Here is a 25,343-nt window from a genome sequence, read left to right as displayed (position 1 = left end):
GGTTGTTTTTCAGTCTGGAGGCCTGTGACCATAGAACATAGAACATAGAACATAGAAGAATACAGCGCAGTACAGGCCCTTGGGCCCTCGATGTTGCGCCGATCCAAGCCCACCTAAACTACACTAACCCACTATCCTCCATATACCTATCCAATGCCCTCTTAAATGCCCATAAAGAGGGAGAGTCCACCACTGTTACTGGCAGGGCATTCCATGAACTAACGACTCGCTGAGTGAAGAACCTACCCCTAACATCAGTCCTATATCTACCCCCCCTTAATTTAAAGCTATGCCCCCTTGTAATACCCGACTCAATACGCGGGAAAAGGTTCATACTGTCGACCCTATCTAACCCCCTAATCATCTTGTACACCTCAATCAAGTCACCCCTAAACCTTCTTTTCTCTAGTGAAAACAGCCCCAAGTGCCTCAGTCTTTCCTCATACGATTTTCCTTCCATACCAGGCAACATCCTGGTAAACCTCCTCTGCACCCGTTCCAATGCCTCCACATCCTTCCTATAGTATGGCGACCAAAACTGCACACAATATTCCAGATGCGGCCGTACCAGAGTCTTATACAACTGCATCATGACCTCAGGACTCCGGAACTCAATTCCTCTACCAATAAAAGCCAGTACGCCATATGCCTTCCTCACCGCACTATTTACCTGGGTGGCAACTTTCAGAGATCTGTGTACATGGACACCAAGATCCCTCTGCTCATCCACACTACCAAGTATCCGACCATTAGCCCAGTACCCCATCTTTTTGTTATTCTTCCCAAAGTGAATCACCTCGCACTTAGCTACATTGAATTCCATCTGCCACCTTTCTGCCCAGCTCTGCAGCTTCTCTATATCCTGCTGTAACCTGCCACATGCTTCCTCACTGTCAACAACTCCTCCGACTTTCGTGTCATCCGCAAACTTGCTCACCCAACCTTCTAACCCCTCTTCCAGGTCATTTATAAAAATGACAAACAGCAATGGTCCCAAAACAGATCCTTGCGGAACACCGCTAGTGACGGCACTCCATGAAGAAACTTTGCCATCAACTACTACCCTCTGTCTTCTTCCATCCAGCCAATTCCTAATCCAAACCTCCAACTCACCCTCAATGCCATATCTCCGTATTTTCTGCAGTAGCCTACCATGGGGAACCTTATCAAACGCCTTACTAAAATCCATATATACCACATCTACCGCTTTCCCCTCATCAACCTCCTTCGTCACCTTTTCAAAAAATTCAATAAGGTTTGTGAGGCACGACTTGCCCTTCACAAAACCATGCTGACTATCCTTGATCACATTATTCCTATCTAGATGTGCATAAATCCTATCCCTTACAATTCTCTCTAAGACTTTGCCCACAACAGAAGTGAGACTCACCGGCCTATAGTTACTAGGGCTATCCCTACTCCCCTTTTTGAACAAGGGAACCACATTTGCTATCCTCCAGTCTTCTGGGACTACTCCTGTAGACAAAGAGGACATAAAAATCAAGGCCAATGGCTCTGCAATCTCCTCCCTTGCTTCCCAGAGAATCCTAGGATAAATGCCATCAGGCCCAGGGGACTTATCTATTTTCACCTTTTCCAGGATTTCCAACACCTCTTCTCTACATACCTCAAAGCCATCCATTCTACTTATTTGTGCCTCAGTATTCTCATCGACAACAATGCCCTGTTCCTGAGTGAATACTGAAGAAAAGTATTCATTCAGTGTCTCCCCAATCTCTTCCGCCTCCACACGCAACTTCCCCCTACTATCCTTGACTGGACCTATTCCTACCCTAGTCATTCTTTTATTCCTAACATACCTATAGAAAGCCTTAGGGTTTTCCCTAATCCTATCTACTAAGGACCTTTCATGTCCCCTCCTTGCTGCTTTTAGCTCTCTCTTCAGGTCCTTCCTGGCTACCCTATAACTCTCAATCGCCCCAATTGAACCTTCACGTCTCATCTTGAGATAGGCCGCCCTCTTCCATTTAACAAGGGATTCCAATTCCTTATTAAACCACGGCTCCCTCGCACGACCCTTTCCTACCTGCCTGACAGGTACATAATTATCAAGGACACTCAATAGTTGCCCCTTGAACAAGTTCCACATATCATTTACACTCTTGCCTTGGAGTCTACTTTTCCAAGCCACACATCCTAAGTCATGCCTCACCGCATCATAATTTCCCTTACCCCAGCTATAATTCTTGCCCTGTAGTACACACTTATCCCTCTCCATCACGAGTGTAAAAATCACCGAATTATGGTCACTATCCCCAAAGTGCTCACCTACCTCTAATTCTAACACCTGGCCTGGTTCGTTACCCAGAACCAAATCCAGTATGGCCTCACCTCTTGTTGGCCTGTCTACATATTGTGTCAGGAAACTCTCCTGCACACATTGAACAAACACTGACCCATCTAACGAACTTGAGCTATAGCTTTCCCAATCAATATCAGGAAAGTTAAAGTCCCCCATAACAACCACCCTATTACTGTCACTCATCTCCTGAATCACCTTCCCAATCCTTTCTTCAATGATTCTAGGACTATTAGGAGGCCTGTAAAAGACTCCTAACAGGGTGACCTCACCTTTCCTATTCCTAACCTCAGCCCAAACTACCTCAGATGGCAAGTCCTCATCCATCGTCCTTTCCACCGCTGTAATACTATCTTTGACAAGCAATGCCACACCTCCCCCTCTTTTACCCCCACCTCTAAACCTACTAAAACATTTAAATCCCGGAACCTGCAACAGCCAATCCTGTCCCTGTTCTAGCCATGTCTCCGTAATAGCCACAACATCGAAGTCCCAGGTACCAACCAACGCTGCAAGTTCACCTACCTTATTTCGTATACTTCTTGCATTGAAGTATACACACTTCAAGCCACTTCCCTGTTTACAGGCACCCTCCTTGGAAATTGATGCCATTTTCCTCACCTCCCTACACTCCAGGCCCTGCACCCTGAAGCTACAATCTGGGTTCCCATGCCCCTGCCGAGTTAGTTTAAACCCCCCCCAGTGGTGTAACACGAGGATCGGTGCTGGGTCCAATGCTTTTCATCATTTACATAAATGATTTGGATGTGAACATAGGAGGTAAAGTTAATATGTTTGCAGATGACACCAAACTTTGAGGTGTGGTGGACAGCGATGGAGGTCATCTCAGAGTACAATGAGATCTTGATCAGATGGGCCAATGGACTGAGGAGTGGCAGATGAAGTTCAGTTTAGATAAATGTGAGGTGCTGGTTTTTGGAAAAGCAAATCAGGGCAGGACTTACACACTTAATGGTAAGTCCTGGGAAGTGTTGCTGAACCAAGAAACCTTTGCATGCAGTTTCATTGCCCTCCTTCAAAGTAGAGTCACAGGTCGGTAGGATAGTGAGGGCATTTGGTATGCTTTCCTTTATTAGTCAGAGCATAGAGTATAGGAGTTGGGAGGTCGTGCCGCGGCAAATAGGACATTGGTTTGGCCACTTTTGGAATATTGCGTGCAATTCTGATCTCGTTCCTTTTGGAAGGATGTTGTGAAACCTGAAAGGGTTGAGAAAAGATTTACACAGCTGTTGCCAGGGTTGCAGGATTTGATTTACAGGGAGAGTCTGGATAGGCTGGGGCTGTTTTCCCTGGAGCGTTAGAGGCTGAAGTGTGAGCTTATAGAGGTTTATAAAATCATGAGGGGCATGGATAGGATAAATAGACCTGGGGTGGGAGATTCCAGAAGTAGAGGGCATTGGTTTAGGGTGAGAGGGGAAAATTTTAAAAGGGATCTAAGGCGCAACCTTTTCACACAGAGCGTGGTGCAAGTATGGAATGAGCTGCCAGAGGAAATGGTACACTGACAAAATTTAAAAGGCATCTGGGATGGGTATATAAATAGGAAGAATTTTGAGGGATGTGTGCCAAGGGCTGGCAAATGGGACTTGATTAGGTTAGGATATTTGGTCAGCATGAACAAGTTGGACTGAAGGGTTTGTTTCCATGCTATACATCTCTGTGACTCAAGTTTATGTGCTTGATAAATTTAGGCCATTCTACCCATCCGGTCATGCTTTCCAGAACAGTTACAAATATAGACCAGTCACTGCTCACCAGATGTAGAGGTCTCCAGCACCGGGGATTCCTGAGGAAACTGAAATTCTCTTCCTTTTCTTTCACATACATCAGGTGTTTTCACCATGGAAGATGTTAGCGGTGTCCCCAAGGTCTCACACTCAGCAACTGATGTGTGCAACTTTGCAAACAAGTTGAAACAATTAACAAATTAATATCTTAAAAGAAAAACATTTAATGCCATTGAGGACTCATGTAGGACATCAAACTAAAAACAAAAGGCATTACATTATATTATTTTACACTAACATTCACAGTTCTATTTCCCATTCCAGTAATATCTTGAATATACATTCAAACTGGGTTGTTTTTCATACTGAAGGCATATGATCAATAGTGTTCTGTAGGGATTGGTGATGGATGTCCTACTGTTTGTCATTTATATAAACAATTTGGGTGTGAACTTTGAAAGCATGATTAGTAAGCTTGCGGATGACAACAAAATTGATGGCATAGCGAACAGTGAAGGGAGGTATCCAAGATTACGCAGGGATCTTGGTCAATTAGGCAGAAGGCCAAGGAGAGGTAGGTAAGAGCTTAATTTGAATAAATGCAAGGTGTTAAGATGAACAAAGGCAGGTCTTACACAGTTAATGGTAGAGGGCTGGGTGTATTGTTGAACAGAGAAACATAGGGGTTCAGGTACATATTTCTTTGAAAGTTGCATCACAGGGAGAAAGGGTGGAAAAGAAGCTTGTCTTCATTGGTCAGACCATCGAATATAGGAATTGGGACATCATGTTGTGGTTGTGCAGGATGTTGATGAGGCTTCTTTTAGAGTACTGTGTACAGCACCGATACAGGTTTAGAAAATCATGAGGTTTTTAGATAGGGTTTATGATAGATTCTTTTTCCTTGAGTGCGGGATTTCAAAATTAGGGCATATGTTTTACGGTGAGAGGAGAGAGATTTAAAAAAAAAGACATGAAGGTCAAAGATTTTACAAAGAGGGTGGTTCACACGTGGAATGAACTTCCTGAGGAAGTGGTGAATGTGGGCACAGTTATAAAGCTTAAAAAACACTTAGAAAGGTACATGAAAGGAAAGATTTGGAAGGATATCGGTCAGTAAATGGCGAGGATTAGTTTAGTTTGGGATAATGTTCAGTATGTACAGATGGGCCAAAGGTTATGTTTTAAGCTGTACAACTATGAGTCTACGGCTCTGGCTGCCCTGATACAGGAAGGATACTATTAAACTGGAAATGGTGCAGTAAAAGATTTACAAGGATGTTACCTGTAATGGAGCGTTTGAGTTAAAGGAGAAGCTGGATAGTCTGGGACTTTTTTTCACTGAGTGTTGGAGCTTGAGGGGAAACCCTATAAAGGTTTATGAAGTCATGAGATAAGGTGAATAGCAAAGATCTTTTTCCCTACAGTAAGGGAGCTCAAAACCAGAGCATAATTTTAAGGTGAGAGGGGAAATATTTAAAAGGGACTTAAAAGGCAACTTTTCCCACACAGAGGGTGATTTATATGTGAAATGAGCTGCCGGAGGAAACGGTGGATGTACGGTTGCAACATTTAAAAGACGCGAACAAGAAAGGTTTTCAGGGAAATGGGCCAAATGCAGGCAACTTGTTCAGTATGCATGTGTTGAACACGAGGATTTGTTCTCCTACCATATGACTCTGGGACTCTGAGGGATACAGGCCAAATAAAAACTTTTGTGGATACTGGAAATCATAAACAAAAACAGAAATTGCTGGAAAAACTCAGCAGGTCTTGCAGCACCTCTGGAGAGAAATTAGAGTTAGAGTTAATTGTTCAGGTCCCGTGACGTTTCTTCATAACAGAAAATAGGCCAAAGGCAGGTGTACGGAGTTAGGCCACAGATCAGCTATGATTTCACTGAATGGGGAACAGGCTCAAGGGGCTGAATGGCCTACCCCTTTCCTATGAGGTGCACCCAAGGATATGGAGAGAATTGTAAGGTACTTGCAACAATTTTTCAACAAGTCTTCCTTAGACTCACGTGTGGTACCAAATGACTGGAGAATAGCAACCCTTTTATTCAAAAAAGGTTGAGAGGATAAGCCCAACAATTACAGACCAGTCAGTTTAACTTTAGTCCTGGGCATAATTTTATCCTGGATAATTGTTTCAAGAAGTAAGTCACAGGAAAAAATGTGGGTCAGTTAGGAACAACCAGCATGAAGCTTAAAGGAAAAATATGCTTAATTAATTTCTGAAGCTCCTTGAATTATAAAGATAGTTGATGAGAGCAATACTGTTGATGTTCTGTACATGGATTTCCAAAACGAATTTGATATTGCGCCACAAAACAAACTTGTGTGAATAAGTTTCAGCTTGTGGACTAAAAAGGGACAGTTGCAATTTAAATTTGAATAAAGGATAGGAAATAAAAAAGCGAAGGTTGTTTTTTGGGTGGCAGGAAGGTTTGTAGTGGAGTACATCAGATGTCAAGTCTTGAGCCTCTTACTTTTCCTAGGTTGCTTAAGATTGCAGGACAGATTGCAGAAAAATCAGTGATTTAAGGGATGGGAATCTTTAGCAATGAAGTTAGATTAGTGAAGTTGGGACTATTTTCATTTGAGAAAAGGCTAAGAGAAGACTTGATAGAAATTTTCAACATCATGAGGAGGCTGAACAAATGAGCAGAAACTGACACCGCTGGTAAAAGATTGCAAAATGGGAGGGCAAAGATGCAGGATAATTTCCAAAAGAAACAGATTTGATGTGAGGAAAAACTTTTTTGAAAAAGTGTGAACAGTTAATGCTTGTAAAACACTGCCTAGAAGTGTAGGTGATGTGTGTTCAAACAAGACAGTCAAGAGGACATTACATAATTATTTAAATAGGAACAAAATTGACTGCTATGGGGGAAAGGCAGGAGAATGCACTAAAGTCAATGCTCATTTAGAGAGCTAGTGCTGACACAATAGGTAGAACTTTTCTTCTAAGCCATGACAATTTCTTTGATTCTTGTGCAATTTTCAAAAAGTTAACATGCAGGTACAGCCTACAATTAGGAAAGCAAATATCACAGCAACCCTTCTTACTAAGGAACAGAATTATGTGAGTAACAAGGTCTAATGACAATTATATAAGGCTTTGGTGAGACGATTGCTATAAAATGCACAAAATTCTTAGTCTTTAGTGGGATAGATTATGGACAGGAGGTTTTCTGGTTAGGGCAGTTAGAACAATGCGGCTACAGCTCCTGAATAGTGAGCAGACAATTTCCAATTAGAATGGAGAAAAAACGTTTCACTCTAAGAGTCGAATTTTTACCCTAGAAAGCTGGGAATGAAAATCTGGGACATGGTAACAACGTACTTAGAAAATCACTTTCTGATTCAGAGTCAGCACATGTTTATGGAAAATTATTGATTGTATTCAAGAGATTTTAGATTTCTGATTATTAATGGAATCAGAGGGTATGGGGATAGTGTGCAGACACACAGAGGTAAATCTGCCATGATCTGACTGAACGGATGAGTAGCCTCAAAGTCTACCTGCTAATATGTTATTAACAGCCTGGGCACAAGTATTTAAATCCTAGATATTGGTCAGTTTTTATGTATCATTTATTTCAAACACATCTGTCCATTGTAAAACATTAATTTTAGGGAGATCCAGTTCTTGATTTTTTAGAACATTTCCCTGGAATAACATGGGCGGCATGGTGGCTCAGTGGTTAGCACTGCTACCTCACAGTGCCGGGGACCCGGATTCGATTCCAGCCTCAGGTGACTCGGTGTGGAGTTTGCACATTCTCCCAGTGTCTGCATGGGTTTCCTCTGGGTGCTCCAGTTTCTTCCCACAATCTAAAGATGCGCAGGTCAGGTGAATTGGCCACGCTAAATTGCCCATAGTGTTAGGTGCATTAGTCAAAGGTAAATGGGTCTGGGTGGGTTACTCTTCGGAGGGTCGATGTAGACTGGTTGGGCCGAAGGGCCTGTTTCCACACAGTAGGGAATCTAATCTAATCTAAAAAGCAGATATATTAACACTTATAAAGTGCTGCCTGTAAGTGAATTCATACATTCTAAATTCTAATTAGAAATTAGATTTTTTAAACCAGGCTCTATTTGGTTTTTCAAATCTTTTTCCAACTGATAAATCAAGGAAAGAATTTTACTCTTTAGACAAAACTTGCTTTCAAAACTTCCAGAAAAATATATATTATGAGGGATTCAGAAGTATGGATGACTTGATTAATTTGCTGTGACCATTAAATTCATAACAGAACATCAGTACATTAGTTGCTAGCAATCTTGCGATCAGATGTTTGGATTAATAATCTGAAGAGTTTAAGCACCACTGTAGCAGTCAGAGAAATTTGATTCAGAACAAGTTAACATTTCTGAATGGCAGGCAGTGACCAGTGGGGTACCGCAGGGATCAGTGCTGGGACCGCAGCTTTTTACAATATATGTTAATGATATAGAAGATGGTATTAGTAATAACATTAGCAAATTTGCTGATGATACTAAGCTGGGTGGCAGGGTGAAATGTGAGGAGGATGTTAGGAGATTACAGGGTGACCTGGACAGGTTAGGTGAGTGGTCAGATGAATGGCAGATGCAGTTTAATGTGGATAAATGTATGGTTATCCACTTTGGTGGCAAGAACAGGAAGGCAGATTACTACCTAAATGGAATCAATTTAGGTAAAGTGGCAGTACAGAGAGATCTGGGTGTTCTTGTACACCAGTCAATGAAGGTAAGCATGCAGGTACAGCAGGTAGTGAAGAAGGCTAATAGCATGCTGGCCTTCATAACAAGAGGGATTGAGTATAGAAGCAAAGAGGTTCTTCTGCAGCTGTACAGGGCCCTGGTGAGACCACACCTGGAGTATTGTGTGCAGTTCCGGTCTCCAAATTTGAGGAAAGACATTCTGGCTATTGAGGTAGTGCAGCATAGGTTCACGAGGTCAATTCTTGGAATGGCGGGACTACCTTACGCTGAAAGACTGGAGCGACTGGGCTTGTATACCCTTGAGTTTAGAAGACTGAGAGGGGATCTGATTGAGACATAAGATTATTAAAGGATTGGACACTCTGGAGGCAGGAAACATGTTTCCACTGATGGGTGAGTGCCGAACCAGAGGACACAGCTTAAAAATACGGGGTAGACCATTTAGGACTGAGATGAGGAGAAACTTCTTCACCCAGAGAGTGGTGGCTGTGTGGAATGCTCTGCCCAGAGGGCAATGGAGGCCCAATCTCTGGATTCATTTAAGAAAGAGTTGGATAGAGCTCTCAAGGATAGTGGAGTCAAGGGTTATGGAGATAAGGCAGGAACAGGATACTGATTAAGGATGATCAGCCATGATCATATTGAATGGTGGTGCAGGCTCAAAGGGCAGAATGGCCTACTCCTGCACCTATTGTCTATTGTCTAACAGAAAGCTTTCAAGTTGTTGGGGAAGAACCCCAACAAGTTCACAGTTGCCAGGTTGGGAAAGAACCAGTCATGTTTGTCTGGCCTGGCCTTGCCTATACCAAAGTCAAGGCCGAGTAACTACTCTATAAAATATACTCGCAACTTCATTGTTTAAATTCAGTTGTAGCACACTAAGAACCACGAAGGTCTAATCTAAAATGCCATCTTCAGTAGTACACAATTCCTTCAACATAGCCATGTCAACATGGAACTAGAAATGAATATTAAAGACAAGACCTTTAACATGAGCGCTACTACTGAATAATGTTGATATTTAGCTTAAAGCATCTTAAAAAAGATGTCCTACTTGTTTTAACAATGTTCCAATTAAAACTGGATTCCACATACTTCCTTCAAGTTTAAAGGACCCAATTCTGATGTTTTCCTTTTTTAAAATGCTAAAGTGAAACTAAATAAAGCAGGTTTATAAATTGGGAACAAAAATCCCATTTAATGACATGGAATAACAACATATTTCTACTGTTGAAAGTCTTTGAAACACATTGTTCCTACATTCTAGCTATTTAGGAATAATCTGGGAAACAGAAACGATGACAAGTAAATTATCTAATTGTTTCAGCATCATTTCATCTTACAGCAAATAAATCCACTTCAGATGAGGTGCCTTCAAACGGCACACCTTTGCTGATGGCTGAAGAGGTGAATCCATAAATGTCACACATCAAGCCCTCTGTCACTGTTTTTTGTTTGCATTGGTGCCAGTTGTCAAACTGCTGTATCCATTGGTTATTGCAGTGGTGCACACCAGCCTAGGAATGCCACCATTTTCCTCTGCATCAGCTAGTGACTACCAGGTATGAAAATTGATGCCGTAGCCTTCAAATCAGGCTTGCAAGCATCCTTGAAGCAGAACGCTGGGCATCCGGCACTGGCAAGCATACCATGTAGAAAATCCTGAAGGGATGGAACCACCTTCTTGTGGTCCACCTTGCGAACCTGCAAAGCCACTTTTTTGATGAGCGCAAACAGACTTGGAAGCTGTGCTCAGAGAAGAGTGCTGCATTCCTGATTTTGTTCTGCCAGAATGTATACACATTTGCAGACAGCCAAGCTTGAAGTTGTTGAGCTTCTTGATAGTTTTAAGTCATCTGTCATTCTCAGTCATACACCAAAATACTATGAACACAGGTCTAACCATCAGCTTGGCCCTAAGAATTGGCTACACAGAATTTCAGAATTATTACACCACAGAAGATGACCATTTGTCTCACTACATTTGGTCCAGTTCTCTGTAGGACAAGTTGTCTTGTATCAATTCCCTAGGTGAAAGTGAGGACTGCAGATGCTGGAGATCAGAGTCAAGGACTCCTGCCTGAAACATCGATTTTCCTGCTCCTGCTGCCTGACCTGCTGTGCATTTCCAGCACCACTTTAATCCTGTGTCAATTCACTGCCTTTTCTCCATAGTCCTGCACACACTTCTTTTTGAGAAGACAATCCTATTACTCTTGATCATCTCGATCGAGCCTGCCTTTACCCATAGTCGGTCAGCATAAAAGCTTTTCCCTCATGTCATTATTTCTTTTGCCAATTAATTTCAATCTGTTCCCTCCATGGGTCAGAGAATCATACAGCACGGAAAGACTCTTCAGTCCAACCAGACCATGTCAAACATAATCCCAAACTAAACTCTTACCACCTGCCTGCTTCTGGCCCATAACCCTCCTAACCTTTCCTATTTATGTACATATCCAACATTTTTTGGTCTGTAAATATTTTTATTAAAACGTTTTTAAATCTTTTACAAAGCAACTATACATAAAAAAAATACCAAAATAGAAAAAGATAGAGGTAGTACAATGTCATATCACAATACTATTAAACTACCTACTATTCTACCAGAACAAACGTTATCTACTTAAACTAAACTACAATGGAATTAAATAAGAATTAAGTTGAATTCAAATTAACTTAAAATTAAATTATATCACAGCACTTTATTCTATTTCACTCACCACACCTCCACTGAAACTCCCACCCCTGAGAGCACCAGTCACTGTATCGTATGTTTTCCTCCCAGGACCCCACAGGCTTCCAAACCCATTCCCATGGCTATATCACGGCCCTAATTAATATTGCCGATAAGTGCGTGTCAATATAATTTCGAAAGGACCACCATATCTTATAAAACTGCTCCGTTTTATGGTGCGCCATATTTATAAGGTAGTCTTGGGTGGCTCCATCACCAGCCTGCGCCACCCCATAAGATCTGGGGGGGTTTTCCAACGTCCAATTCATTCCAATGTTCTTCCTTGCACAGTGTGTAAGAACATTACACAGTCTCTTCCAGTGTTCCCGCTGAGGGGGCAAATTTGGCAACCACAGAAGGAGGATTCCCAGGATTTCCTTCTGCTCCCTTACTATGGGACTCCAGTATCTCAGGATCTTGCATCATGACCAAAAGTCGTGTGTGAGAGTGCCTATACTAAGTTTTCATTTGGGACACCCTGGAGACGCTCCTAGCCTCTCTGGCGCCATATCAGCCCTATGTAAAATCTTCAGTTGCATAGCCTGCCCTTTGTTATTGAGATTTTCTTTACATATTCCCTTATATCTTCCCATGTTTCCGGTGAAATATCCTCTCCTAGTTCTCACTTCCAAGTCCGACAGAGTCTCTCCATATCTCCTAAGGCACGTCTTTTCTGTAAATGATACAAAGTACTAACTGAAAGAGCGCCTGTGCGCTGGAGCACAAACTCGATTTTGCTGCTCCTCGGATGCTGCCTGAACTGCTGTGCTCTTCCAGCACCACTAATCCAAAATCTGGTTTCCTGCATCTGCAGTCATTGTTTTTACCACTCTTTTCTCCCTGTCTGACTTGTAAGGCTGAGCCAGGAGTTTGCTCTTCCTCTGTATATAATCCCTTATCTGAAAGTAGCAGAAATGTTCCCTATTAGACAATCCATATTTCGGACTTAGTTGGCTAAATGACATCAAGACCTCCCCTTCGAATAAATCTCCCAAACAAGAGATCCCCTTTTTCTCCCATAGCGTAAAGCCGGAGTCCATTGCTCCAGGTTTAAATCCTTGTGCTCCCACCAACGGGGTAAATGGCAAGGTCTTAAGCCAATTGTCCTCATCCTGCCTCATTATCCTCCAAACTTTCACTGTACTTAAAATGATTGGGCTCTTACACTGTTCCATCATGGATTTCATCTGATCCATGAATAATAGATTAACTAGGGGACATCTTGACTGCGAGGTTTCAACATCAAGCCAAATTGACTGAATCCCCCCGTACCCACTCACCCACATATGCTAACAGGGTGCTTATTAGATATCTCTTCAAGCTCCCACCCTCAAACCTGCGGGTGCTGCAATTTAGTAAATTTAATTAGGGGGCGCCTATGACACCAAATAAAAGGACCCTAGCCAACCACTGAGCCTTCATAACACTTGTCTGGGTAGCACCAACAGGAGCATTCTCATGGGGTACAACGGGCAGGGAAGAACATTCATTTTAATCAGGACTATTCAGCCTAACCACGATAACGGTAATCCCTCCCACTGCTGAAAATCCTATTTTATCCTCTGCAGTAATTGTGCACAGTTAGCTTTACACAGCTGGTGCAAGGCAGGGTAATAAAATTTCCCAAATATAAAACACCTTTTGACAACTGTCTAAACAGGAACTGCATTCCATCCTTCAGATCAGGCACCTCCACTAATACCCCCGCCGGCATGACTTCCGATTTTGTGAAGTTGATCCTTTATCCTAAAAAACTGCCAAATAAACTGATTTTTTTGAATCAATCAAGAAATGGACTCCTCCGGATTGGCCAAGAACAACAGGAAATCATCAACGTATGGGGTGATCACATGCCATCCCATTCCCACCCTTGGCACCACTATTTCAGGATCCCTCCTGATAGCCTCGGCTAATGGCTCAATTGCCAAGGTCAATAACAGCAGTTAAAGAGGAAATCCCTGTCGACTACCTCTCCCAATATTAAAGTTATCCGACTTAGTGCCGTTTGTGATGACGGCCGCTGTACGATCATTATACAATACCGTCACCCACCGAGCAAAGGCTTCCCCAGACTAAAGCACTCTAGGATCCCAAACCAGTATGGCCATTCTATCCGGTCAAACACCTTTTCCGCATCTAGGGAGACCACCAAACCCTGCATACCTACATTATGTTCAGTACCCTCCTGATATTGTTGGAGGAGCTACGGCCCTTGATAAAACCTATCTGATCTTCTTTTATCATATAAGGCAATACCTTTTCCAACCTCGGGGACAGCACCTTTGACAGAATTTTAAAGTCTGTATGAAGCACATTCTTCGGGGTCTTTCCCCTTCTTTAAATGAGGGAAGTATTAGCCTACCCAAGAGAGGGCAGAAGACAATCCTGTGTATACATCCCCAAAAGTGGCTCCACCAACACATTTACAAATTCCTTATAAAACTCACTCAGAAATCCATATGGCCCCAGTGCTTTCCCACCTTGGAGATGCTTTATTGCTTCCTGCACCTTTTGTATCATCATAGGCGCACTTAATAGGGAGACCTGTTCCGCGTTTATATTGGGGGGGGGGGGTCCAGACTGCATTCTCACTGCATTGTCTTCGCCGCCTTCCAACCAGTATTGCAAAGTATTCCCTAAATCTAACATTGATCTTCTTCAACTCATGGGTAACTGCGCCAGCCTTCTTTCTAACACAACAAATGGAGTGGGAAACATTTTTCTTTCTAGCCAGATGTCTACCTGGCTTATCTCCAAATTCAAACAATCTTTGTTTAGCAAAGGAGACTTTTTTTGCCACCTGTGTGTGCAATGAGTTGACAGTGGCCTGGAGAGCTGTGACCCGCTGCAGCTTGACCAACAAAGGCCTATTATAACATGTTTCCTCAGCTAGCTTCAGCAGGGTCTCCAGCATCCATTACTACTCCTCCCTCTGCCTCCTTCTAGTCGTTGAATATGAAATGATCAGGCCTCATAAATATGCCTTAGTGGCCTCCCAAAGTATTGCCGCAATAATGGCCATACTAGAATTGATATCCCAGAAGGCCCTGAACTCTCTTGTCATGTACTCAACAAATTTGCTATCCCTTAACAGGAATGGGTCAATGCACCAGTGTTGTGCGTTTATTCGTCACCCTTGATTTTAAACATCTAAATACACTGGCGCATGGTCAGAGATAGTTATATTCCGAAACGTGCAAGCCAATGTTCTGTCCAAACAAACCGATGGCATAAGTGACATGTCAGTTCGTGTGTGGCACTTGTGTAGGCTGGAATAAAAAGTGAAGTCTCTTCCATTAGGGATGGAGATGCCTTCACACATCCACTAATCCCAACTCCTCACGTATGTCCACCAACTGCTTAGATTGCGCGGGTGTACTTGCCAGGCCCCTTGGCATCCTGTTTACCCCAGGATCTATTAGGCGGTTATAATCCTCTCCGATGATCTTGTGGCGCACCCCAAGATTAATTAATTTAGCTACTGCATCAATTAGAAATTTAAGAGGGTGCTCCAGGGGAACAATAAACATTCAGAAAGCCATACTCTTCTCTATGCATTAGACCTTTAAGCATGATGAACCGTCCATGTTCGTCCTTAATTTGCTCAGTTACTTGGAAAGGGAGGCTCCTTCTTACCCGTATAGCCATTCCTCTACTTTTAGAGCTAAAGGAGAAGAATATCCTATCATAACACCCCTGCTGCAGCTTCAGATGTTCCTTATCAGTTAAATGTGTCTCCTGCAGCAGGGCGATATCAACCTTTTCTTTCCTAAGGCTTGACAGCACCTTCTTTCTTTTAATGGGGGAAATGGCTCCCTTTTACATTCCAGGTGCACCACCTGAACAAATCACTAGCCATGGCTGTACAGGGCAGCCCGTGATTTCCCAAGAGGAGGAAGCCTATCTGAGGTGCGGCGAGCGAAAAAGACATTAAATCTATGAAGTCTAAAAGCTACTCCTATAAAAATGAAATAAAACAACTCACCACTACATTTAACTTTAACACACACCCCAAAAAAAAACCCAATTCACTAGAGATCTCTCCTCTTGCCCAAAGGGGGCAATTCTCCCAATCCTTGCTACCATCCTGGCTCCTTCCAACTGAGGCTGTGCCCTAGTCCCAGGCAATACACTGATAAAGAAAACATGTTATTTACATTCTGAGAGCTAACAATGAACATCCACCTTGCCCTCCCCCCTCCTCTCCATACATCTTAACCACAGATATAGCCACCTCCAATAAAAAAGGACAGCGGCAAAAAGAAACAGTGGGCGGCACGGTGGCACAGTGGTTAGCACTGCTGCCTCACAGCGCCTGAGACCCGGGTTCAATTCCCGCCTCAGGCGACTGACTGTGTGGAGTTTGCACGTTCTCCCAGTGTCTGCGTGGGTTTACTCCGGGTGCTCCGGTTTCCTCCCACAGTCCAAAGATGTGCAGGTCGGGTGAATTGGCCATGCTAAATTGCCCGTAGTGTTAGGTAAGGGGTACATGTAGGGGTATGGGTGGGGTTGCGCTTCGGCGGGTCGGTGTGGACTTGTTGGGCCGAAGGGCCTGTTTCCACACTGTAATGTAAACTAAACTAAACTAAAACCCAGACAGTAACCAACTGACCGAAATGATAATTAAGTCAGGTTTTACACCAAGGCAGCACAAAATCTACAAAACCGATTACCACAAAAAAGGGGAAAGAGGAGACAAAAAAAGGGCAGAAAAAATAAAAAAAACTGTACCATTATCTGTAGCTGTGCCCCTCCACCCACCCCCCCGACCCAAGCCCTTTATTTCAAAGAGTTCACAAACTCCTTTGTCTTTTCAGCTGAATCAAAATTATAAACCATCCCTCTGTGAGCGGAATGCAACTCCGCTAGGTACATCAAGGAATATTTAACGTTCAGATCCTTTAAGTTTCTCTAAACTTCATCAAATGCCTTTCTCTTCTTAATTATGGCGCATGAGAAGTCTTGAAAAAACATTATTCTTGAGCCTTTGTATGTTAAAGCCTGTGAATCTCTTCCCAGTCTTCTTGCTGTTTCAATCACTAACTGTTTTTCTATATAGTGCTGGAGTCGCACCAGGACCAGGCGGGGGCGCAGATCCAGCCCAGACCTGCGTATTGCGATCCGGTGTACCCCTCACTTTCACCCAACCCGATTCCAACTCCAGCCCAGGAACGTCAGGAGCCACTTCTCCAGGAAACCAACAAGGTCCTCGCCTTCCTCGCACTCCGGGAGACCCACGAGCCCTAAGTTTTTCTTCTACTTCTGTTTTCCAGGTCGTCCACTTGTTCCTTAAGGACCCAAACCTGGTCTTCAAGCGTTTGGATCCTTCCTCCCAAGACTTCCGCCATGGTCTCCAATGCCACAGTCCTCTGCTCCACTACTTCTACTCTTCGGTCCAGTGTTTGACTCTCCTGCTCATGCTTTTTCAGCATAGAAAATATTGGCTCCATCGCTGCTTCAATCTTTTCTCAGAGTTTGGCAAACTCAGAGTAAATGCTGCTGCCCCATTAAATCCAAAGGGGCCATCCTGGGAGTTTGAGCAATTGCTCTGAGCAGCCCCGACACAATAGGAGAGTGCCCGGCCTGATGTACTACTTTCACCCCTTTTTCTTTATTCACCTTCATTCTGATCTGAGAGCTGTCAAACCCCAATTTTAGCAGCTCCAGATGTTCAGTAACTTTGTATTATCGAGAGAAGTAAAGGTCCATCTTGCCGGGGATATGGCACAGGACCCAGCATAGCAAAGCACTCAGACCGCTGCCATCTTGGATCTCCCTAAATGTCTTTTAACCATTGTAATCATACCCACATCCACCACTTCCTCGGTAAGTTCATTCCACACGGAAACCACCTTGTGTTATAAATTTGCCTCTCAAGTCTTTTTTAAAACTTTCTCCTCTCACCTTGAAAATGTATGCCCCCTCGTCTTGAAACTCCCCATCCTCGGGAAAAGACAACTACCATTAGCTCTATCTATACCCCTTATTGTCTTACAAATTTCTATAAGGTCACCTCTCAACCTCCTACACTCCAGTGAAAAAGGTCCCAGCCTATCCAGCCTTTATAACTCAAACCTTCTATAGCTGGCAACATCATGGTAACTCTCTTCTGAACTCTCTCCAGCTTAATAATATTCTTTCTATAGGCAACCAGAAGTGGACACAGTATTCCAGAATCATTCCAACGTGTACATCTGTGATTCAGTCTATCCCAGAATCATGATTTGGAATACCCCGTTCAAATCTCTCAAACCTTTCTTCCCTAAGGAAATTGGTCCCAACTTCTCTGATTTAAAAACTGAAATTCCTTTTCCGTGGGACATTTTCATGAGTCTCTTCTGCAATCTCTTCAGTGCCTTCACATCATGCCCCAAGTAGTCTCTAGAACTAAAAGCAATTCTCCAAGTCAAACCAATGTTCTATACATATTGAATAATTTTTATGTTTTCACACTTATGTTTTCATAAGTGCCCCTAACTTAAACCCCAGGATCTTATTTCATGCCTTTAAAAATTTTCCACTTTTAAAGTTCTTAAAACATAAAGATTTAGACAACTGGAAAATCCCAAGTTGTGAGCATCCACTGTTGTTCTGCACCTACCTGATCCAATCTTGCAGTTCCCAATTGGCCATTATGCTCAATCATTTTGGATTTCTGCATTCCTACGACTTTATTTTCCTGTTAAGAATATGGAATTTGTACGTCATTACATCGGGATTTCTTGTAGTAACATACTACTGTACATTGACGTTTAACAAAATCAATATCCAGGAGAGGCAAGGGAAAGTATTATCTACAAGTGTTCTTGATACTATTATGTTAATGCAAAAAAGATCAAAACAAAAGCCTAGATCAATATAATGAGAAACAATTGGAAAACAGCTCACAGAATTTATTGCTGCATCAATTACATATTTTAATGACAGACTGGTAACAAGTAGGTTTAAGTCGAATAATTCTCCAAATGCAAGGTTCTTATAGAACATTACCAAACCAACATAGGTGTGACTTATTTTCAGTGCTGCTATTACTAAGGGTTCTCTCACTCAATGAGTAAAAGTGCAAATTCAGAAAGGTGATCACCAAGGCTTACAAACTGTACTGGTATTTTGGGCAAAGCAACCAAAAGTATGAAAACAAAAATATAACAGGGCCTTCTCTAAATGAGGTCTAGCATCACAGTAAAAACTGATTTCCTCAGCAAATGAGCCTGGAAAAGCTTGGTGACTGATCAGATTAAGCCACTACTTTTACAGCTCCGATCCCCCTGCAGAAACGATCAGATTTTCCAACTCTGTCAAAAATCACTAACACATTCTGAATATGTGAGAGACAACATTTCTTCATCATGTATAAATTTCTCCCTTCAAAAAGCTTACTCATTCTATATTTACACAGCAACAATAACTCTGACTAATGCACCTAACACTATGGGCAATTTAGCATGATCAATTCACCTGACCTGCACATCTTTGGACTGTGGGAGGAAACCCACGCAGACACGGGGAGAACGTGCAAACTCCACACAGACAGTTGCCCAAGGCGGAAATCGAACTCGGGTCCCTGGCGCTGTGAGGCAGCAGTGTTAACCACTGAGCCACTGTGCTGCCCCCAGAGAGACTGCTCTGTTATTCAATGAGATTCTGAATGATCTGTACTTCAACTCCCATTTATCCATCATTGTCCCATGTTCATCAATATTCCTACACAACTATAACTGATCCAAATCAGACTTGAAGATTGCAATTGTTTCAGACTTTTTTTGGAGGAAATGTTCCTAATTTCCTTTACCTTTGAGTGGAAACAGTGAATTTTACTTCACTCAAACTGGTCTCACGAATTTTAAATTGATGCCTTTTCGTTCTGGATTTCCACCTCAATAATTTCTCTACATCAACATGAATTCTGCAAATAGTTTATAAACATTTCATTCAACTACAGCTTAGTCATTTAAACTTAATGGAATACATGCACGATCGATGTGATCGGTCCTTAAGATTTAAAGCAAAAAGAAATATAACTACTATTGACATAGATTTAGTAGTACCTGGCTAACTAGCTCTTTTGAATCTTGCTTAGCACTCTGGAGCTTGCTCAATATGGCACTCATGTCTCGCTGTGGAGTCTGCTCTTTAATAGGAGATGGAGATCCAAATCCTTGCAAGGAGTTTGAGTTCAACTCTTCCTGTGTACTGGCACCCACTGGATTACTTCTTGTGGAAAATATAGCATTCAACTGTGGCAAAAAGCCTGAACCTATGAAGAGAAATATATTTGCTGCATTTGCTATGCACAAGGAATGATTTAAAACAAATAATAAATGCTTTAGGGCCAACTACCATTTCTAATAATGATGGCATCAAGATTAGCCATGTAAAAAGTATAATAGAGATGTGTTTATTCATGATTTAGGTTGACCCTTTAGGTGTTATTTGTTAGCCATGAATGCCCTATATTTCTAATGTCTTTTTTTTAATCAGTTTATTCACAAATGCTTTCTTCTGTTATTTCTGAAATTCAATGTCTAAGTCTCTTTTCTCTGTATTGATGGCCTTTTGATTCCCATGATAATTTGTGTGAAGATGCTCTTCCACGTAGTAGGCCGGCCATCTCAAAATGCATAAAGGTTGAAATGCTTCCACCCACTTTTTAGGGCAACAACATTTTGCCATCTCTAAATAATACTAACCAATGACTGCTTTTGCAGAATCCTCAAAATGAATCTTTCAAAGAGAGATTCCCACTAAGTAATACTCATTATCAGGTAGCTATTATGCCTCAAGCTACCTGAACATTGTGCATTGACTCTCACCCACTCACTTCCAATAAAATGATTTGCTCACCTCTACATAAGCTACACATATATGCACAACATTCAGATGTTCACTTGCTCGGCCTAAGAATTTCTATTTTAGTTTATTTTTGCTGTTGTTAAAATTCTCAGACACACAATTTCAATCAGAACAGTTCAAGAGAATAATCAAATAACATAGCTGTCAAAACTCAATGTTCTTAGGTTTTGGACAATAAAAGTCAAACTGATCCTACAGCTGCTTGGTTTGAACTAAGAGGCAAGAGTGCTACCAACAGTACTAAATTTAAACATGGCATCCAAAATAAGAATGGCATAAAAATTAGACTTTAACCTATAGCAATAAGCACTTTAAAATCATTCCTAATATGTACCTTAATTCCAAAGGAGATGTGTCACCAAAACATCAACACAAATTCTTCACCTGTCAACCAAGAGGTCTGATTAGGTGTCAATCTGCGCCTCTCAAACACAATTTCTTCTCCTTTCAATGCATTCACTATTTTACACCCATGTGCCATATTTTCAGCAGTTTTGATTCAGGATTGCAACTGTTAGGAATTATCTTAAAATGGGACTGCTGTAGATAATTGCAGCTTTCATCTCATCAGTCCAAGGTACGCTGGAACCAGGCTTCAAAAAGGACGATCCACTAATGGATTTCTCAACAAAAGCTAAGTAAATTAACTACCAGTCAAGAAAGCCCATCCTACCATTTCCTTTTGTCATGCTGTCTTCATTTGTCTTTAATCCAGCGACATCTAGGAAAACAAACAATAATCATCCTGAATAACTGTTGTTGATCATGAACATTTTACACAATTCAATAAATGCTAATAAATGTTATTTTAAATCAATTTACCATCTCTGACTGGAGAGAATACATCTCCAAAACTGTTTCTACCCACACAATCAAGGTTTTTAAAATTGCCACTGTTATCTGCTCTTTTTGCATTTTCTGTTTCTTTGGATGGAATTACATCCAAACTGGTGCTATGTGATAAACCTAGAAATAAAACACAAATAGTAAAGTCAGTTTTATTGGTGAGCAAAAATTCAGATTTGCCCCAGTTTGTTTAAAGAATAATATTATCTAATTTCTAAATACACCTTGAAACTCTTTTTTTTCAAAGCCAGAAGTCAAGGGCATCCAGCCTAACAATTATTTGATTATTTTAACCTACTTGTCATTTTACAATATCTATCAGATATTTTTTCTGTTAAGAAATTAAGTTACTTCCTTCCTGAGTCTGGTTACATAGGTCATTGCCATTTCTGGAAAATTATCCTAAACGCTTTTGCTTAGATGAGACATACAAAAACACTCAAAACATTGAATGTTAAGAATTTAATCTCCACTGCTTAAATATACAGTTATGAGATCTTGGGATGTTGGTAACATTGGAAAATCAATATTCATTACCCATGTAAGGTAATCATGATCTCAAGCAAGTCAAGCACAATGCGGAATTGTGGAGTCATGTAAGTTACAAACAGGAGGGAAGTGTCAGCTTCCTTTTCTTGAAGGACATTATCGGACCAGCTTTGGAGCTGTGTGTGTGTTCTGGATGTACTGAATTTAGTTTTAAAACGGCGCATTATGGAATTTGAATTTGTAACAGTTGCGCTGGTTCTCCAGTTGCAGAAACCTCTCGGGTACCATACTTCCGAACAAACAAAGTTTGAACAGCTACCCGGTCAAAACTTTGCACAAAAGAATTCAAATATGTTCTCTCTTTAATTTTTAAACATATTTACTTCGGATCTGGGTAACGATGGCAAAGCAGTTTTTATTGCCATCCCTGAAGAGTTAGGCATGCAGTGTGGAACTGGAGTTGTATATGAGGTAGCCCACAAATTATTAAATATATTCTTAATTAAATTCAACTTCATAATTTTGTCAGGTAGATTACAGGCAACAAGTCTATCCTGCTCCTTCAGTTACAATTGTATTTATTTTCAATTCCACTGTCTGCCCTTTTCTCGTCATTCAAACAGAAACAGTTTTACCTTTCATATCCAGATTAGCTTCAGCTCCTTTTTCTTCTAGGACAGTAGGTACTTTCACAGCTGGTGCAGATGTCATTTGTGCAGTAAGCTCCTGGATTTCCTTTGCACTGCCACTTCCTGGAGCACTGTTCACCTTAGCTGAAGTCCTCTTGGTAGCTGCGGTGGACAATGAAGATGAGCCTCTGCTTGTAAAGTTTTTACTCCCATTTGACTAGAAGAGAGAAAGTGCCCATTTAAGCTGCATAATAAGCCTGCTCCTAACAATTGAACAGCTGAAAAAGTTATTGGAGAGATTTGGCAACACTACTTGAAGAAAACCCAAGCCAAAATTTCAGTTTTGGGTTTTGAAGCTTGAGTGGCCGCTGGAGTCACTGTGATATTGGAAGGCTGTGCGTTGTGGCTAGCACGTTTAGAGAGACGTTTAGCACATTTGGATAACACCCTGAAGCAGTTCTCATGATTTTGGAATCTAAAACCCTCCCTTCGGCACCAACTTTTGAGCCACACGTTCTTTTATCCTCTTCCTCTATTTCTGTACTTGCCATCCAATGCTCCTGGAAATCAGCGGAACAGCTTAGAAACAAGCCCTTTGGCCCATCATGACAAAAACAACCAATAAATGCCAAACTATACCAATCCCAGTTACCTGCACTTAGTCAATATGTTGACAATTCACCTGAGGTGTGTAAAATAGCAAAGCAATAAAATGAGGGGATTTCAACTACACCGACACTACATTTTGACTATCTCAAGTAAAGAGTTTAGAGGGGCAGGATTTCTTAATATACCTGAGAGATATCAACGTGTAGAACGCTCAAGGGGTAACTGCTGAATCTAATTCTAGATGCAAAGCTGGACAGGTGGAAATGAGGTGGTAATGGGGAAGCATTTTGGAGATATTTAAGATTACTTACACATATTGACCACAACATAATGAGATTCAAGTTAGTTATGGAAAAAGTTTTAAAAAATGGTTTACAAAAATCTTTTCTGGATAACAAATAGGCAGATTTTATTAAAATAACACAGGATCTGGCCATAGAAACTACGGGGAGAACTTATGAAAGCAATTAGGGGAACACATTGGGGCCAGTGACCATATTTCTATTAGTTTGAACATAGTGATGAAAAAGGATAGATCAGATCTAAAAATTCAGATTTAAATTGGAGGAAGGCCAATTTTGATAAGAACTTTCAAAAGTTAATTGGAGATGGATGTTTACAGGTAAAGGAACGGCTGGAAAATGGGAAGCATTCAAAAATGAGATATTGAGAGTCTAGAGACAATATGGTCCTGTAAGGATGAAAGGCAATGCTGGATGACTAGAGAAATTGAGGTTTTGGTCAAGAAAAAGAAGCATATGTCAAGTATAGATAGCGAAGATCAAACAAATCCCTCGAAGAATATAAAGGCAGTTGAAGTATACTTGAGAAGGAGATCAGGATGGAAAAAAGGGGATATGAGATAGCTATGGCAAATAGAGTTAAGGAGAATTTAAAAGGGATTCTACAAATACATTAAGGGCCCTAAGATCTCGCTGTTCCTCCACACCGCGAAGAATCCTGCCTTTAACCTTGCAATCTGCATTCAAATTCGACCTTCCAAAATGAATCACTTCACACTTATCCATCTGGAGGTCCTTACCATTAAGTGTCTAAGTTCTGCCCTGATTTACCTTTCGAAAATGCAGCATCTCACATTTATCTAAATTAAACTACATCTGCTACTCCTCATCCCATTGGCCCACATGATCAAATTCCATTGTACAGTCCACTACACCTCCAATGTAGGTGTCATTCAGCAAATTTATGAACTATACCACCTATGTTCACATGCAAATCATTTATATAAATGATGAAAAGCAGTGGACCCAGAACCGATCCTTGTGGCATAACACTGATCGCAGGCTTCCAGTCTAAAAAGCAACTCTCCACCATCACCCTCTGTCTTCTACCTTCAAGTCAGTTCTGTGTCCAGATGACTATTTCTCTCTGTATCCCATGTGATCTACCCTTGCTAACCAGTCTAACATGAGAAACTTTGTTCAATATCCATGTAGATAACATCCACTGCTCTGCCTTCATCAATTCATCACCGCACCATAAGTCATAGGGTGTTCTAAGTTTGTGCCCTTGAATGGCTCAAGCTAGTTGTAACCCTTTCAGGCTCTAATACTTCACAGAGTAAGATAACCAATGCCAGAATGGATCAATGATTACTTGAGCTGGAGTGGTTCCATGACTGGGAGCCAGTTATCTCCTAAGGACTGTTCTATCCTTGAAAAGACTGTGCTCAGCTTTACAAATGTTGATCTATCCAAGCCCAGGCAGCTGCAGACATTCATCGTAATATCACAGCTGTCCTCTCCAGTATGCAAATGTTCGTGTCCCGTTGTTGTCTTATGGTTGAGCCTTGGACAAAGGAGCAATGGGGTACCATTTCACCTCAGCAAATCTGTTTCAGTCTAAACACTAACTTGTCACTTCATCAGAACTACAACCCAAAACGCTGTACAAACAAGAATATATTTTTGTGCTTCATTCAATTCTCATCTGGAAGCAAATAATACTAAAAATTCTAGAGAACTTTAAGTGGGAACCTGGTGCCCAGTGATTAAGGCAACACAAGCCTTCTTTATAGAAACTGCCAGACTTAGACTGATCGGGTTGCGCAAGGTGTGGACAATCAAGTCCCCATCAGTTTGAGTAGTGGCAGAAGCAGCAGGAGCTGTAACTTTCTATGTTGTTATGTCCTTCCAATGAAGAACAACCAAAGCCAAGTGCAAAAGAAAAACAATGAAAGCCCCAATAGGTAATCAAAACAGATTATAGGAAAGAGCAAGTCAGTTAGCATTTGAACCAAAAAGACATTTTGGGTGAAATCTGTCATGGGAACTACATTTACTGAAATTATAAAGACTATATCTTCTTGTGCTTGTCTTTTTTAAACATTGAGCTGAAATGAGAAAAGAACGGTTTTAAAACCAAGGATTGCTGAATGGT

The 25,343-nt window shown here is 41.5% G+C and overlaps 1 protein-coding gene across 5 annotated transcripts in view; it reads right to left on the bottom strand.

Moving 5' to 3' along the window:
• nedd1 (NEDD1 gamma-tubulin ring complex targeting factor) overlaps nt 1–25,343 on the bottom strand; it is a 57,731-nt gene that overhangs the window by 12,365 nt on the left and 20,023 nt on the right. For all 5 annotated transcript variants that reach the window (XM_043713275.2, XM_043713277.2, XM_087999739.1 and 2 more), the window contains 6 exons: nt 22,341–22,551; nt 21,193–21,336; nt 21,044–21,091; nt 19,566–19,774; nt 18,119–18,196; nt 4,097–4,238 (listed from right to left, as the gene is read on the bottom strand). In XM_043713275.2, coding sequence (XP_043569210.2) covers nt 4,097–4,238; nt 18,119–18,196; nt 19,566–19,774; nt 21,044–21,091; nt 21,193–21,336; nt 22,341–22,551 — 832 coding nt within the window. The remainder of the gene's footprint in view (nt 1–4,096; nt 4,239–18,118; nt 18,197–19,565; nt 19,775–21,043; nt 21,092–21,192; nt 21,337–22,340; nt 22,552–25,343) is intronic.

The sequence above is a fragment of the Chiloscyllium plagiosum genome, unplaced genomic scaffold, assembly GCF_037043375.1.
Source record: "Chiloscyllium plagiosum isolate Xiang-an unplaced genomic scaffold, Cpla_swu_hap1 HiC_scaffold_23, whole genome shotgun sequence".
NCBI lineage: Eukaryota > Metazoa > Chordata > Chondrichthyes > Orectolobiformes > Hemiscylliidae > Chiloscyllium > Chiloscyllium plagiosum.
This window is presented reverse-complemented; position numbering and strand designations above follow the sequence as displayed.